We start from the raw sequence: 15561 nt of genomic DNA, 5'->3' as shown, positions 1-15561 counted from the left end.
GGGATGTCTGGTGTATGTGCATCAAATGACGATTATGACATAGTTCAGCAAGGCTTGTAATTTGCCAGCATGTCTGAGAGGTTTTCCAGACAATCAAGTGATGTTCGCGAAGTAAAACTGATCAGGAGATAACAAAAGCGGTCACATTCACCATTTTAGATGAAATTGATAAAACAACATATCAACAATAAATAAATGGATTTTTTTTTACATCACAAAGGCGGTTAGCGACTGCTGATAAAGGTTCTAGCAACGCAGCAGCCATTCTCACTGCCAAAGCTTTCAATATCCTGCATAGTAATTCCAGAAGTGGGCAGCGACTTATATTTTGGCCAGACTCATTTTGCATCATTTTGCATTTCAGGAGTGCGTTGGCCAATTCAGATCAGTCCATCAAATAATTCAAAGCAACCCGCCCCCAGCATCGCACTATCAATGCATAAGGTCAAGTGGTCATCCTGCTCTTAAGTTAATCCACACCACAGGTTAGTACTAATATAAGACAAAGCGACACTGAGAACCATCGAGTAGAGGGGCCGCATCGGGTTTCAGAGCAATCGGTTGTCAAATAAGGGGTGAGTAGGAATCAAATTTTTTCAGGGGGTTACCCCACCCTAGGGTCCCTTTATACAGAGAGTTACGACATGACGATCTGGAAAAATACGGTCACGTGACTCAGGGAGCCATTTTGGGGCCAAATTCGCGTTCGCGTGTTATGCGAGTACAATCGATTAGACTACCTACGGAAGCCTTAGTTCACTGAAAATGCCGGGTTGTTGTGCATTTGGATGCACAAATAGACATGACAAGGGTTTCAAGATGTACAGATTCCCTTCAGATCCCAATAGACGTAAAATATGGGAGAATAAAGTCAGCCGTGTGGGCTGGAAGCCGGCTTCGTCTTCAAAGCTTTGCGAGGTAGGTCAAGTTACTGTTCAGTCCCATGTATTGTATTCCTTTAACACAGGGAGCACCCGGTTCCCGTAGAGAACGGGTTAACAAATTGAATTATTAACCTGTAATGGGATGCAGCCTAGACAATCTTGAATACATATTTCTTTCTATTTCTTCTTCTTTCTTGATAAACAGGCACATTTTGATCCTCATCAGTTTGAATGTGGACGTGCTGATCAGAAAATGAAGCTGAAGAATTCTGCAGTGCCTACCATTTTTTGCCATCGAAGGACCACAAAGTCACGAAAGTCTCCAAAAAAGCGTGACCAGCCTACAAAAGAAATGTGTCCACCCAAGCAACATGAGACATCTCTCCTTGTAGACCATAGCTATGCTGCTGACCCACAACTTCAGAGATTGTCAAGTTCTTGTAAGTATCTTGTTTTACAATTTTGTTTAATGTTTAAGACTTTTTTGTAATGCATGTATGAATTTAAATTTAAACAGTTTGCCCCTGTCATGATAATAAAAGAGAGATAAGGAAAATCTCTCCTTACTTTCATTTTAAATCTATTTTTTGTTGTTGAAATATTCAAATTATGAAAAAGGGCAACAATAATTTCCTTCGTTTTCTTTTATTTATGATTTCATTACTTCAACATACATGTATTTCTTTATTTTGTTTTAAACCCTTTGTTTTGGAAAAAAAAGGTTAAAACGCACAAACCCTGTTTGTATAGGAAAGACTGGGGAGAAGTGGGACATATTTGTGATGTCATGAATTTTGCCCTGTAACTCACAGAATATTTATGATGGCCAGCTCATGTTTATATGTCAAAGACTATGAGTACTAGGGTATATGGTGTAATACTTTTTATTATCTCTAATTTCGTCTTTTAATGTAATCATGTAATCATCATAGCCTATTATCCTTCCTGATTGTTCTCCCCACCCATCTTTCTTTTCTTGCAGGTGAAGACACTGCTTCTGAAGCTGAAGACACCACAGTGCCGTGTGGAAGTTGCAGAACACCAAAACGCCAAAGATGCGGGATCGAATCAAGGGACTGAAAGCTGAGCTCCGTCAAACTAGAAAGAAGTACAAAGCAATTGTTAAAGCAAGAGTAAAACAGGAAGCAAAATCTCCAGAATCTTTGGGAAGGACCAGCTTCAAAGCTTGTCAAGAGGTGGAATGAGAGGATGTAAATGGACTTCAAGTACTGTGAAAAAAGCTCTTCAGTTGAGATTTGGATGTGGTGCTTCAGGCTACAAGCTTCTCCTTGAGCAGAACTTCCCTCTCCCAACAGAGAGGACACTACAAAGAAGGATGGAGAATGTGCCCTTTGAGCCAGGTGTCTTGGCACAGGTATTTGACTTTCTTCAAATAAAAGTGAAAGGTATGCAAGAAGAGGAGCGTACATGTTGCCTTACTCTTGACGAAATGTCGCTGACGTCAAAAGTAGAATTCGATCTAGGCAGTGGTGATTTGCTAGGGAATATAACTCTTCCTGAACACTCTGGTAACGCAGATCACGCACTTGTTTTCATGTTGGGTGGCATCACAAGTCGCTGGAAGCAGACAGTTGCCTACCACTTTACTGGCAGCTCCACAGATGGCACTGTTTTTCATGACATCGTCTTGGACATCGTTCAACGGGCCTACAACATTGGCTTACATGTAGCAGCTGTTACTAGCGACATGGGTAGTGCAAATCGTGCTATGTGGAGGAGCTGTGGAGTTGTTTGCAGTGAGCACTGCAAGACTGTCAGTAGAATTCCTCATCCTCAAGCAAGTGATAAGTGGTTCTACTTTTTAGCCGATGTTCCTCATGTTTTCAAGAACGTGTGTTTTAATGCCCCCCCCCCCCCCCCCCGCTTTTCCTATCCCTTTAATCGAAGAGGTTAAAGATTATTTTATGTTACAAGACTACTTTGTCACATAGTATGTTCAAATTCTCTCCAGGCATCATGAGTAACCCAAATTATTATTGCCAACATCGCGATAATGAGGATTCAGAAATCGGCCATTATCTCACTTCTCATCAACCGCTCATTTTTTCAGACAAACTAATATCCCATTATAGGCAATCTGGAACATAATGGAGCTAATACTCATAGACCTAGATCTCAATACAAAAAAAATAAAAAATAAAAAATAAAATAAATAACATTCACCGTACTCCCTAACCCGCCCCGTGTTTGTGCAGTGGTGCATTGCATTATACACGCATAGCTCATAGTGCACTGTGCATGTGCCGGTTCAGTGGTTCCGCACAATTGGCCCCAAAATGGCGGCGTATTCTTAGTTGTCGTAACTCTCTGAATAAAGGGACTCTACCCCACCCTTACCCCCCCCCCCCCCCGGGAGCCCCATAATCCAGAAGCGAAATCGAAATATCTAAGACCGAGCGATCCTGAGAACCATCAGTCATAAGAGCTGTATCAGGTTTCAGAGCGATCAGTTGTTAATTAAGGGACGAGCAGGAATCCAAATTTTCAGAGGAGTCCCCATGATCTGAAATCGGAAAATGTAAGACCAAGCGACACTGAGAACCCTTGAGTAGAAAGGGCTGCATCAGGTTTCAGAGCAATCGGTTGGTAAACAAGCATTCTGAGTATTGCGCTGCAATACATGTCCCTTACAGTAGGGGACTCCGGCGTGTAATAAGCCTGCAAGGTCGCTCCGTGGAGCAGCCTGCACGTATTGCACTATGTGTGAATAATATAATTACCAACTCGTGGTCCGAGGTAACACGGCTTAAAATTATCCAATTTGCACTCAAATAAAGTTTATGAATGGTTGCACAGACCCCTACTTCTCACTAAAAGTGGAAACAGAATGTAAATTGGAGTTAAAACAAGGAATATTAACAGCTTTGACTTACCGCACTCCAAATTATAGTCCGGAAAACTGTTGGGGAAATTACCAAAGTTAAAAGTGCCATAACTTTGTCAAAAATGATCGAAACGTCGTGAAGTTCGAACTTGATCTGTAACCTATCATGAGGAAACCATGTACCAAGATTGAAATCATTGGCATTAAGAGTTTAGAAAAAAAGTCCGGAAAACTGTTCTTTGCGTGACGGACTGACAGACTGACAGAGGGACGGCGTGCAAACGTATAGTCCCCTCAGGTGTACACCGGTAGGGGACTAATAAGGGGTGAGTATCAATCCAAAGTTTCTGGGGTGTTAAAGTTTCAGGGGTGTTAAACCCCCCCCCCCGGGAAGTGATTGTGCGGGCTACTGTCTTGTATTAATGTGTCAAATGTCAGAACAATCATCAAGGTCAAGGTGATATGGGAAGAGTTGCAAAAATAGCAAAAAGTTAACGCACGGAAGGACTGATGACCGGACAGACAGACAGACATCCGGACATCACGACCTGTTTTAAAAGTTAATCTCTTCAAGAACCAAGATAAGATGACGTAATAGAAGTACACAATTTAAAGGAAAGTGGCACCTTGTCAAAAGAAAAAAAATGCACATAATTCTGAAATAGATGAAAGAGACATGGATAATGTATAACCACGAGAAAATTCTGCATATTAACGCTTCCTCAATTTATCGCTCAGAGACAACAGTAGAGCAAGAAAGGGAGAAATGCAAAAGGCACAACCTATTATGACAACATTTCTGCACAAAATCAAAACCAGTTATCGAAAGCCTTGGAGGCTATCGTCAGTACTGTATGACTAAATGTCAATATCACTTCCCTCCTACAAAATAAAATGTTCTTTCAACCATATCTGTTGGGAGATAACAGTGGTGATTTATCTTGTGAAGAATTTGAACATGTATTCACTCTGCTGCCCCTCCTTCCTTGCCCAATAGGTTTGAAGATGTTTGCTGCATCATTAACGTCGGCAAGCAGGTTGTTGCTCCCTACTTGTCCTGCAGGCAATCCAACCAAAACGACCAATTTGTAGGGGCCAGAACCAAAACAAAGATTTGTCTTGCTCCTTGTGAGAATGGGTTGACAAGTACTTTTTTTTATACTTCTACGTTCATATGCATCATTATCTGGATGTGTGACTGTGCCTCTGATGCAGTGCCCTCTGCTGGTTAGGGCAGGAATTTGTAATTTATTCAGGGTGCCAGTGACAGCTCCTTTGAGAAGGACACAATGGGATATACAGTGATGAGAAAAAGATTGTGAAGCCTATGGAACTTTCTTCATTTTTGCATAAATTTGACCGAAAATGTGATCACGTCTTCATCTACATCCTATAATAGATAAAGAAGCCCTGATTAAACAAATAACACACAAAAAAATCTAGTTTTTCATTTATTTATTGAGCAAAATGATCCAATATTCAATTTCTTTGTCGTTAAAAAGTATGTCAACCTCTAGGTTTATCAGCTAGATTCAGGGGGCGATTCCACTCAGGTGCTTCAATCAAGGGGGTGACAATTAGGAGTGAGTTTGAGCGACGCTGTCCAATATGAAAAACAAACTTTGTTCGTCACCATCAGAGTTTGGTCTCCCCACACAGGTTTGTTGAAGCGTGTCATGCCCCGATCAAAAGAGATTTCTGAGGACCTCAGAAAAACAGTTGTCGATACTCATCGGTCTGAAATGGGTTACAAAACCATTTCTAAAGATGTTGGGCTCCACCAATCCACTGTCAGGCAGATAGTGTACAAATGGAGAAGCTTTCACACCATTGTTACTCTTTCCAGGAGCAGTCCTCCTACAAAAATCACTCCAAGAGCAAAGAGTACAATAATCCAGGAGGTCACAAAGAACCCCAGGGTAACATCTAAGGATCTGCAGTGCAGGCCTCTCTTTCATTGGCTGTCAGTGTTCATTAGTCCACAATCAGGAAAACACTGAACAAGAACAGTGTGCATGGTTGGATAGCAAGGGGAAAACCACTGCTCTCCAAGAACATTGCCACCCATCTCAAGTTTGCCAAAGACCACCTGGATGAACCAGAAGGCTATTGGAAGAATGTTCTGTGGACAAATGGGTCGAAAGTGGAACTTTTTGGCTTAAATAAGAAACGTTATGTTTGGCGAAAACCAAGCACTGCATTCCAACATAAGAACCTCATCCCAACCTTGAATCATAGTGGTAGGGGTATCATGGTTAAGCTGCCCCAGGAATCGGACGGGTTGCCATCATTGATGGAACCTGAATTCTGGATTGTACCAGCAAATTCTTTAGGAGAATGTCAGGGCAACCGTCTGTGAGCAGAAGTTTAACAGAAAGTGGGTCATGCACACCGGCAGAGTTTGGAGGGGGGCAGAGGGGGCAAAGCCCCCACCCTAATTTTTTTCAGTAGTTTACAATTAAGATAAAAACATCCCATATTTAAACGTGAGTAACAATAATGAACGTAAACTGTATTTGTGATTTCATGTACACTATAACTACACTAACAAATTTTGGGAGTCAGACCTAGCTACCAATTATTGATATCAAGTCATTGCCCCTTCCTTGCCCCCCCCCCCCTCCGCCCCAAATAGAGAAGTCAAACTACGCATATGGTCATGCAGCAAGACATGCAAGTAAATCTACAACAGAATGGCTTAAGCAGCAGAGATTTTGTGTTTTGGAATGGCCAATTCAAGATCCAGACCTTAACCCAATTGAAATGTTGTGGCAGAACCTAAAGTGAGCAGTTCATGCAATAAAGCCCACAAATATCTCTGAGTTGAAGCAGTTCTGTAAGGAGGCATGGGCCAAAATTCCTCCAAGCTGATGAACAGGCCTGATCAAGTTACAAGAAACATTTGGTTGAAGTTATTGATGCTCAAGGGGGTGCCACCAGTTACTGAATGTAAAGATTCACATACTTTTTGTAGAAAGTGAATTGAATGTTGGATCATTTTGCTCAATAAATAAATGAAAAAGTAGATTTTTGTGTGCTATTTGTTGAATTTGGTTCTCTTTATCTATTATTAAGGAGTTAGATGAAAATCTGATCACATTTTAGGTCAAACTTATGCAGAAATAAAGATAATTCTGAAGGGTTCACAAACTTTTTCTCACCAATGTCTAAACGCCCACCAACGAATGCCGGCAGACGGGATGCTCGCTTAACGTCCATCAGAGGGCACACATATTGATGAATCACCCTGCCTGTGAAACACAGGGAAGACGGTTTATAGCTGGGTCCAGATTAAAACCCAGGCTAGACAGCTTAGAGGCGAGTGTGTGTACCTCGAGGCCATCTTGTCAGGCCTTTTTTCTACTTAAATCTTGATAATCAAAAAGATGGAGCAGTTCTCAGTTTTCACAATTTGAGTTGTTTCCCTTTAAAAACACGTACACACACGTGCACACACAAATTGAAACAAGTCTGCAATAAAGTAATGGTTGAGATACAAGCCTTATTCATGTGGCAAAGAGCACTTTGTGAAGATATAAGGTTAAAATAAGAGCATATATAATTTTTGGTTGCATTAAAGGCAGTCCAGTCCAAAATTGCAAAAAATAAAAATAAAAACTATTGCTTTTTTATCATTTAAGCTGGCAAAGTTGCTGAGATGATATTCGTTTACCAGCTATCCCCATTTGCACGTTTACTTCCAAGACTGATGGATTGCAGCAATTTGCAGAAATTGAAGGAAAGCTAAAAAAAAAAAACCCCCACCGACACCCATTAAACCAATAAAAACTAGGAAGGAAAGTAGTGTGTGGGCGTGTGTGTGGGCGTGTGTGTAGGATAGTGCAAGTTAGCCTTTCTTTCCAAAGTGCAGCACACTAGTGTGGGTAATGTGCAATATATTGTGGGTTTATGCAGAACGCTACAGGTAGTGCAACAGAGTGCAACATAGTGCGGTATGGTTAAAGAGTGGTGCAGTTTTATGCAGCATGGGGCAGATTGGTGCAGTATGATATCACATCCCAGCAGAGGGAAGCACAGCCTTGCAAGTGTCAATAAAGATTTGATAGACCATACCGATTGGTGTTTGGTTCGTTGTTCATGTGTTCCGATTCGTTGTTCATGTCATGTTGTCGCGGCGTGATCTTTTAATGTCTTTTTTTTTTAATGACTGGCTTTGTAAGCTCACTCCACCCACACATAAATCTGACAACACCGTCGCACAAGCAAGCTGATGATGAAAAAGGCGTTACGCCTAACCATCTGTTAAATGCAGTCACGTGATGCCCTCTCCCCATCCTGAGGATACTTAACACCAAGCGCATGGTGCCTGCATAGTCCTCAATGAAACACTGGTTGAAAAGTTGGTCCAAACCCATGCCGACTGCACAGCTCTAGAATTGGTTGGTGCCTTCGTTTTTTTAATATGTAGTAATATATTATACAGTTGCAAATGAAAATTTCCATAATATTTGGACAATGTTTGTTTGTGGATGGCACTAATCATTCAAAAACCTTGGAATCACGGGAAAAAGGAAATACTGAGGGAGCAGCGGCATGTTATGGAAAGCAAGCATTCTGAGTATTGCGCTGCAATACATGTCCCCTACCGGCAGTCTGTCGTCCGAAAAACTGTTGGGGAAATTACCAAAGTTCAAAGTGCCATAACTTTGTCAAAAATGATCGAAACGTCGTGAAGTTCGAACTTGATCTGTAACTTATCATGAGGAAACCATGTACCAAGTTCGAAATCATTAGCATTAAGAGTTTCGAAAAAAATTCCGGAAAACTGTTCTTTGCATGACGGACTGACAGACGAACAGACGGACAGACGGACAGACTGACAGACTGACAGAGGGATGGAGTGCAAACCTATAGTCCCCTCCGGTGTACACCGGTAGGGGACAAATTTGTCAAATAAGAGAGAAGAAATTTGATGACTGGGGTCAGGGAATTAGGAATAAGTGTGGGGGGGGGTGGGGGGGGGAAATGAAAAGGAGATTGGGAGAAGAGGAGAACGAGAGGGGAGGGAAGAAGGAGACCAGATACTCGGGCTTGAGAATAAGGAAGAGAGATGGGAAGGGGGTGAAGGTCAAATAATTATGCATATTTTGCATACACTATATTATAGTCGTCTCCTCATATCAGCTAAAGAGGTTGTGCTGCACAACGTCGGTGAGTTTTTGTTTGTGTATGGCCTAACAAGTAAACTAATGAATGTAGTAATAAGTACCTCTAACTGCTGCAAAAGAGCTTTCCCCTTCTTGTTGATTTCATTCACCAAAGTGAAGATTGATACCTTAATATCATGCTCCACTTTCCTATGCACCTCTGCAACTTCATTCAGTCTGAGCACAGATAAGGGAAGAGAAAAGCAGTTCATAATCATTTCAGTGCCGAAACAGAACATTATACTTTTGAATGACTATGAGCAAAAAAAAACACATACCTGTTCTGTACTTGGGCAGAGGCATACTGCACATAATTCCTTTTTTCCTGTAGTTTGGCTAGAAGCGTTTCAATAACAACCACTTGGTGTTGGAAAGCCTCCTCTATGAACTGATACCTGGGGGAAAATATGTAGAATTCATAAAGAGCTAAAATAAAAAGTGCATATGTGAAAAATGGGAAAACGTATTTGAAGTTTTTTTTGTGGACAAGCAATCAAGCTCATGGAGGAACTATACAACAGAGGGCAGCACGTTCACAATCTGAAAAAAGTAGGTCAAGGACACTAATCAAATATCAGGTGCACAACTTCAGTGTATGCACACTATTATGATGCAAGAACATATTGGAAGGTCAAGTGTTTGAGAGTCCACACTGGCAAAATTGAGCGATGACAAAACCACGTTTGTTTTTCTTTCAGAGCACAATTTGACCTTGACCTTTAACCCAGAGGGGTAAGACAAATGAAATGAATGAGGTAAATGCGCGTTGATCTCCGCTATCTATAGAGGGCAATTTTGGTCCGATCGGACAAACCTTAGTCGAGTTAAAATGTCTATAATTGGGTCAAGACCTTAAAATTAGCTCAAGGTCAAAACAATTATGTCAACCCCACATGCATTTTATTCCCATTATTGATGCAAAATTTCATTCCGAATGTCCTCGGACATTGGGAGAAAAATGGAGAAAAACCTAATTGGTGATTTAGTACTCCTCAGGGTCTAAGACCTGGAGTCCTAGACCTATACCTCGAGTGATTTGATGTAAACAAAGTGTAAATGAGCCTTGCTCTAGATCGAGCCTATCTAGAGAGAACAATTTCGTTCTGATCAGACAAACTTTCGGCGAGTTATGGTGAAAAATGTTAAATGTCTATAATGAAGTCATGATGTTAAAATTAGGGCAAGGTCAAAAAAAAAAATATGTCAACCCCGCATAATTTGTATTCACGCAATTGATGCAAAATTTAAGCCCGAAAGTCCCAGCCGGCTCCAAGATACAGCTTAGAAATTTGGAGTGCACAAAAAAATAAAAAATAAAACCTAAATGGGGGTTTAGTACTCCTCGGGGTGCAAGAAACTCTGGGGTACCATTAAAAATTGGGAGCACTAATTGTAGAAACAACACCTACAACAGCAACAACCCTCCCCCTATCCTATAGGGGGAGGCTTAATAAGCCAGCCAAACAAGAGGTTATATTCTTGCCCTTTGGGGCCTTTATTATGTCGTGAATATGAGGAAATCATTAAGTAAGGACCTGTGATAAAACAGAAGAACTAAAATGGCACTCAGTAGAGTGCATACCTGAGCCAAGCTGAACAGTTTATGTTTTGTATCCTACTGACAGGCCGGATCTGCATCCAGAACTTAATCAAAATCGAATTGGCTTGTTTTTGTCGACTACCAAACTCATCCACCTGGTATAGTTATAACTCGTCCACAACCTGTCCACCAAGTTTCGTTAGAATCTGTCCATAGCTTGAGATATTCTGCTCATAGACAAATGGACAGACAGACATGCACACAAACAGGGGTGAAAAAACATAACTTCCATCCACCTTCAGTGGTGGAGGTAACCAAGAGTAATAAAAAATACTTTGAGAAACTTCCATATCCACACTGTCAATAACACCTATTTATTGTTGTCAGTAACGATATATATATATATATATATAGGTCCTTACTTAATGATTTCCTCATATTCACGACATAATAAAGGCCCCAAAGGGCAAGAATATAACCTCTTGTTTGGCTGGCTTATTAAGCCTCCCCCTATAGGATAGGGGGAGGGTTGTTGCTGTTGTAGGTGTTGTTTCTACAATTAGTGCTCCCAAAATATATATATACTGAAACGCAAAAGAAACTTACCACCTTTGAAACCTTTAAATATCAACAATAACACTGCGTGTAGTAAATGTGTGAACTTATTTGTGGACAATAGTGTCCTCACTGTCAGACAAAACGGTCACGGATGGTCACTTGAACCTTCAATGGTCACTTCATAGCACAGCTGTTGAACAGCCGTTTTGACAGTGATTAGCCAAGGGGTACGGGATGATTTTAATGAGCTGCACGTGATGTCTTGATATTGGCTTTAAAAAGGCCAGTGCAAAATGGGCATTTCAATCAACATGCCATGATTGTCAAGGGATCAACGGCAGCGTGCCCTGGGTATGCTGCAAGGCGGACTGAGCTACCGTGAGGTGGCACGTCGCCTTGGCTGTTCACACCAGACGATATCGGCCCTGGTGGACAGAGACACCCTCCACAACTCTGCAGATGACAGACCTCGATCAGGGAGGCCAAGAGTCACCACTGCAAGGCAGGACAGGCAGATGCTCCGAAGTCACCTGCGGGATCGATTCCGTCCAGCATCCCGCACTGCGGCAGAAACTCCGGGGTGTGCAAACCCACGGATCTCCAATGATACTGCACGAAGACGACTGCATGACTATGGCCTGACTGCCAGAAGACCATACAGAGGCCCCGTGATGACGGCTGCCCATCGCCGCAACCGACAGAGATGGTGCCAGCAGCATCAGCGGTGGACCCTGGTGCAGTGGAACGAGGTCGCTTTCAGCGATGAGTCAAGGTTCTGTGTGGACAGTCCTGATGGGCGTGAGCGTGTCTGGAGAAGAACTGGCGAGCGATATGGCGATTGTTGCGTGCGTCAAGCCAACAGGTGGGGTGGCCCAAGTGTGATGGTGTGGGCCGCCATATCAGGCCGGTACAGGACGCCACTGGTGGTTGTGGGTGGGAATCTCAACGCCCAGTGGTATGTGGATAACATCCTGCGACCTCATCTGCTGCCATTCCTGCTAGACCACCCAGAACTGAGAACCTTTCAGCATGACAACGCTCGTCCCCATGCTGCTCGCTTTACCACTGCATTTCTCCAAGGCGAGAACATCAACACCATGCAGTGGCCTGCGCTCTCCCCTGACCTGAATCCCATAGAGCACCTGTGGGATGAGCTTGGGAGACGCGTAGTTGGCAGGGCCAGGACACGGGCAGAGCTGCTTCAGACATTGAGGACTGAGTGGGACAGAATCCAGCAGCAATCCATCCAAAGACTGGTAGGCAGTATACGCCGATGATGCACTGCCTGTATCCAAAACAATGGTGGCCACACACGCTATTGAAAGGGGACTGACATTGCACCCTGTGCTGTTCTGTACTGTAGAACAAACTGATGAGATGGTGTATCTTGGTCAAAAACTTGACATGTCATCAATAAAATGCCAATGTTTCAATTAGCAATTGTTGGTTTGTTTTATTTTGAACTGTTACAATTTTATTACATTTCAAACAAGTGGTAAGTTTATTTTACGTTTTCGGTCTTTTTGAAGTTGGTCAAAATGGTCAAAATGGTCAAATGTTTCGGTCAAAATGCCCATTTTGCACTGGCCTTTTTAAAGCCAATATCAAGACATCACGTGCAGCTCATTAAAATCATCCCGTACCCCTTGGCTAATCACTGACAGTCAAAACGGCTGTTCAACAGCTGTGCTATGAAGTGACCATTGAAGGTTCAAGTGACCATCCGTGACCGTTTTGTCTGACAGTGAGGACACTATTGTCCGCAAATAAGTTCACACATTTACTACACGCAGTGTTATTGTTGATATTTAAAGGTTTCAAAGGTGGTAAGTTTCTTTTGCGTTTCAGTATATATATATATATTATATATATATATATATATATATATATATATATATATATATATATATATGGGTCAGAATTGTGAACGAGGTACATTTGGGCCTCCCAGGGGTCAAAAATTTTTTTTTTGGAATAGCTAAAAAATCACCTTGATATCCTTAAAGCCCTATAGTCTAGTAGGAAGACTAGGTCCCCCTGCACCCCCCGGAGATATACTTCTAATCAGTGTTTCTAGATTGGAAAAATTGTGTAGAAAATGACTAGCTATGGCCCCAAGCTGAAAAAATGTCCCACATACCATTTTTATGCAAATTACTGCTGCCATTATCAAAAAAACGATTTTTGACATATCTCAGCCAATATTGCAGATAATTGAAAAATGAAGGTGTCTAGACCCATGTTTTGAAGGGCATAGATCATGATAGAACTATTCATAACATGATTACATGTGTCTATGGTATACTAGTATGCTAATTAGTGCTTTATTTACAAAATAATCACAGTTTTACGAAATAATAGACTCATATTAAGGTCCGTCTACACAGACGTTAACACAAAGTTTTATTTTTCTAAATATTACAACTGTCAAAATAGTCCTAGCACTCAATGTGACCACTCTTCTCTTGCTTGTTTTAGATAAACATCATTAGCATTAGTGATTCTACACTGAGTCAGTCATCATCATTTTCATCGAAATCGTCAGAGTCAAACTCTTCTTCTCCTTCCTCTTCCTCCTCCTCTTCGTGCTCTCCTGTGTTCAGAAGATCCACCAGTGAGGTTGGTAGGATGGGACCACTGGACCACATTGGTTTCAACAGTCCTTCATCAGTCCTTATCCATCCTTGCTCCTCATAAGGTTTTGGCTTTTCGATGATAGGTTGATCGGCTCTTTTGTACAATGCTACGCGGTGGTTCACACGCTGGATGTGCGGCTTCAGGGCAGACTGGCATGGAGGAAGGCGAGCCAGATCAACCTTGGACTTGGATGTGAGGGTCTTGTCCTCTCCCACCATTTTTCGTAGCAGCTTGGCACGGACAATGTCCACTGATGACTCGCGACTCTGGCCGTACATCACACAGGTGAATTTTTCTAACTGCCTCTCCACCTCAGGGTTGGCATCCCAGTTGTCACCCAGTTCACCGAATGCCCTGTGAAACCTGGGATTCTTCTCCAGCTTTTTCAAGGGCCCGACTTTTCCCTTCCCTTTGAAGGCACTGGTGCAGTCTTCTCCGCTGAACACATAGTACCCCAGGAGAGTAAGCAGGTCCTTGGCCCCTGGGTGCGTGCTTTCCAGATTTGTCAGGTGGACTTCCAGCCAAGTCAGATATCTGTAAAGTACAGAGAGGGAAATACTGTAGACATTTATTGGAATAGCTCCTCTCATAATACATGAACCCAAGTATCAATTAAAATCTACTCAGTGATGGTTATACATTTTACCATGTATGCTACACAAACCTGGAGTAGTTGTGTCCGTCAAAGGCGAAGAAGATATCTGCCATCTCTCCGTTACACTTGTGAAACAGCTGGAGGTTGTTGGTCTTCACAGAGTGGAGGAGCATGAAGACAAGATGGCAGTGGGTAATGAACGACATCCAGAAGGCAGCTGTCTTCCCCAGGTGGCCCTTGCGCACCTTTTCCTCAAAGGCATGGTACTTTTTGATGAGGAGTAGAGTTGAGGGGTCTTTGAGGGCTTCATCGAGGTGCTCTCGGTTGCAAGACTGGGTCATTCTGAGAAGCACAGCAGGGTCAGAGATCATGATGTTCTCCTCCTCAGTGAATCTCTCCATCAACAGCCTCTCCATTGCCTCACACACTGTTTTGAGGCAAAAGAGGGACTTTGCGTAGGCCTTTCCACTGAGAACACCTTTGAGAGATCCACTTGTTACTAGTTGTGCCTCAAAGAGAATCTCTGCATATCCAGAACCACGCATCTTGTGTCCAGTGAGCATCCCGATGTAGTTCATGGATGTGTGGAAGGGTCCAATCGTTACTACATGACTAGCAAATTCATTTGGCCAGCGCCAGATGATGGGAAGGGCTTTCATGCAGACACCCAGATCAAATGTATTCAGGACCCATCTCTGACCCACCTCAGCAGTTGCTGCCTCGGAACGCTTCAGTAGCTCACGAACAACTGCGTTGTCTGTGATCGGTTGGTGGATAGGCGTGCAGTAGTCGACTGTTGATTTGCTGGGTGGGGGAGAACCAGTTGCAGAGGTGAAACCCCCTAGCCCAGGCACAGGCTGCAGGCCACAGCTTCCGATGTATCTGATGAAGAGCCAGATGTAGTACTCTTGCATCGTAGTGGCATAGACTGTGTCATTCTCTGCTGGCGGTGTGAATGATGAGCCTTCAGGGAACTTCGGGCCAACGCGAGTAAAGTGCAAGGGTGGGAGAGTTTTTGGTGTGTCGACCTTCAGGCTACGCTGTTGTGACCTATTGATGGTAGGTAGCATTCGGTCCTTGCTGCTCTCGAACCCGGGCTTGACCTCCTGCACCATGATTCCTCCAGCACTGTTTACAATGTTGCTGCCGTGCACACTGGTAGTGGTTTTATTCAAGTTGTCCCACTCACAGTGGAATACAAGGTTGCCCTCTCCTGTCACAATTTGTGGTGTAAGATAAGTTGAGACTTCATCCAGGACCTTGGCGAGAGCAGTTTCCAACTCCAAGGCGAAATCGTAGCTCTCAGAGTGTCCAAGCCTGTGTAGTATTGTGGT

The 15561-nt window shown here is 42.8% G+C and overlaps 1 protein-coding gene across 2 annotated transcripts in view; it reads right to left on the bottom strand.

Moving 5' to 3' along the window:
* LOC137428701 (E3 ubiquitin-protein ligase TRIM33) overlaps positions 1-15561 on the bottom strand; it is a 182793-nt gene that overhangs the window by 77735 nt on the left and 89497 nt on the right. Inside the window, exons 5-6 of one of the 2 annotated variants that reach the window (XM_068118606.2) lie at positions 9176-9292; positions 8960-9074 (exon numbers count right to left, since the gene is read on the bottom strand). In XM_068118606.2, coding sequence (XP_067974707.2) covers positions 8960-9074; positions 9176-9292 — 232 coding nt within the window. The remainder of the gene's footprint in view (positions 1-8959; positions 9075-9175; positions 9293-15561) is intronic. The other variant, XM_068118614.2, reaches the window with a different exon arrangement.

This window comes from Myxine glutinosa, chromosome 1, assembly GCF_964187855.1.
Source record: "Myxine glutinosa chromosome 1, kmMyxGlut1.1, whole genome shotgun sequence".
In the NCBI taxonomy this organism is placed as follows: Eukaryota; Metazoa; Chordata; class Myxini; order Myxiniformes; family Myxinidae; genus Myxine; species Myxine glutinosa.
This window is presented reverse-complemented; position numbering and strand designations above follow the sequence as displayed.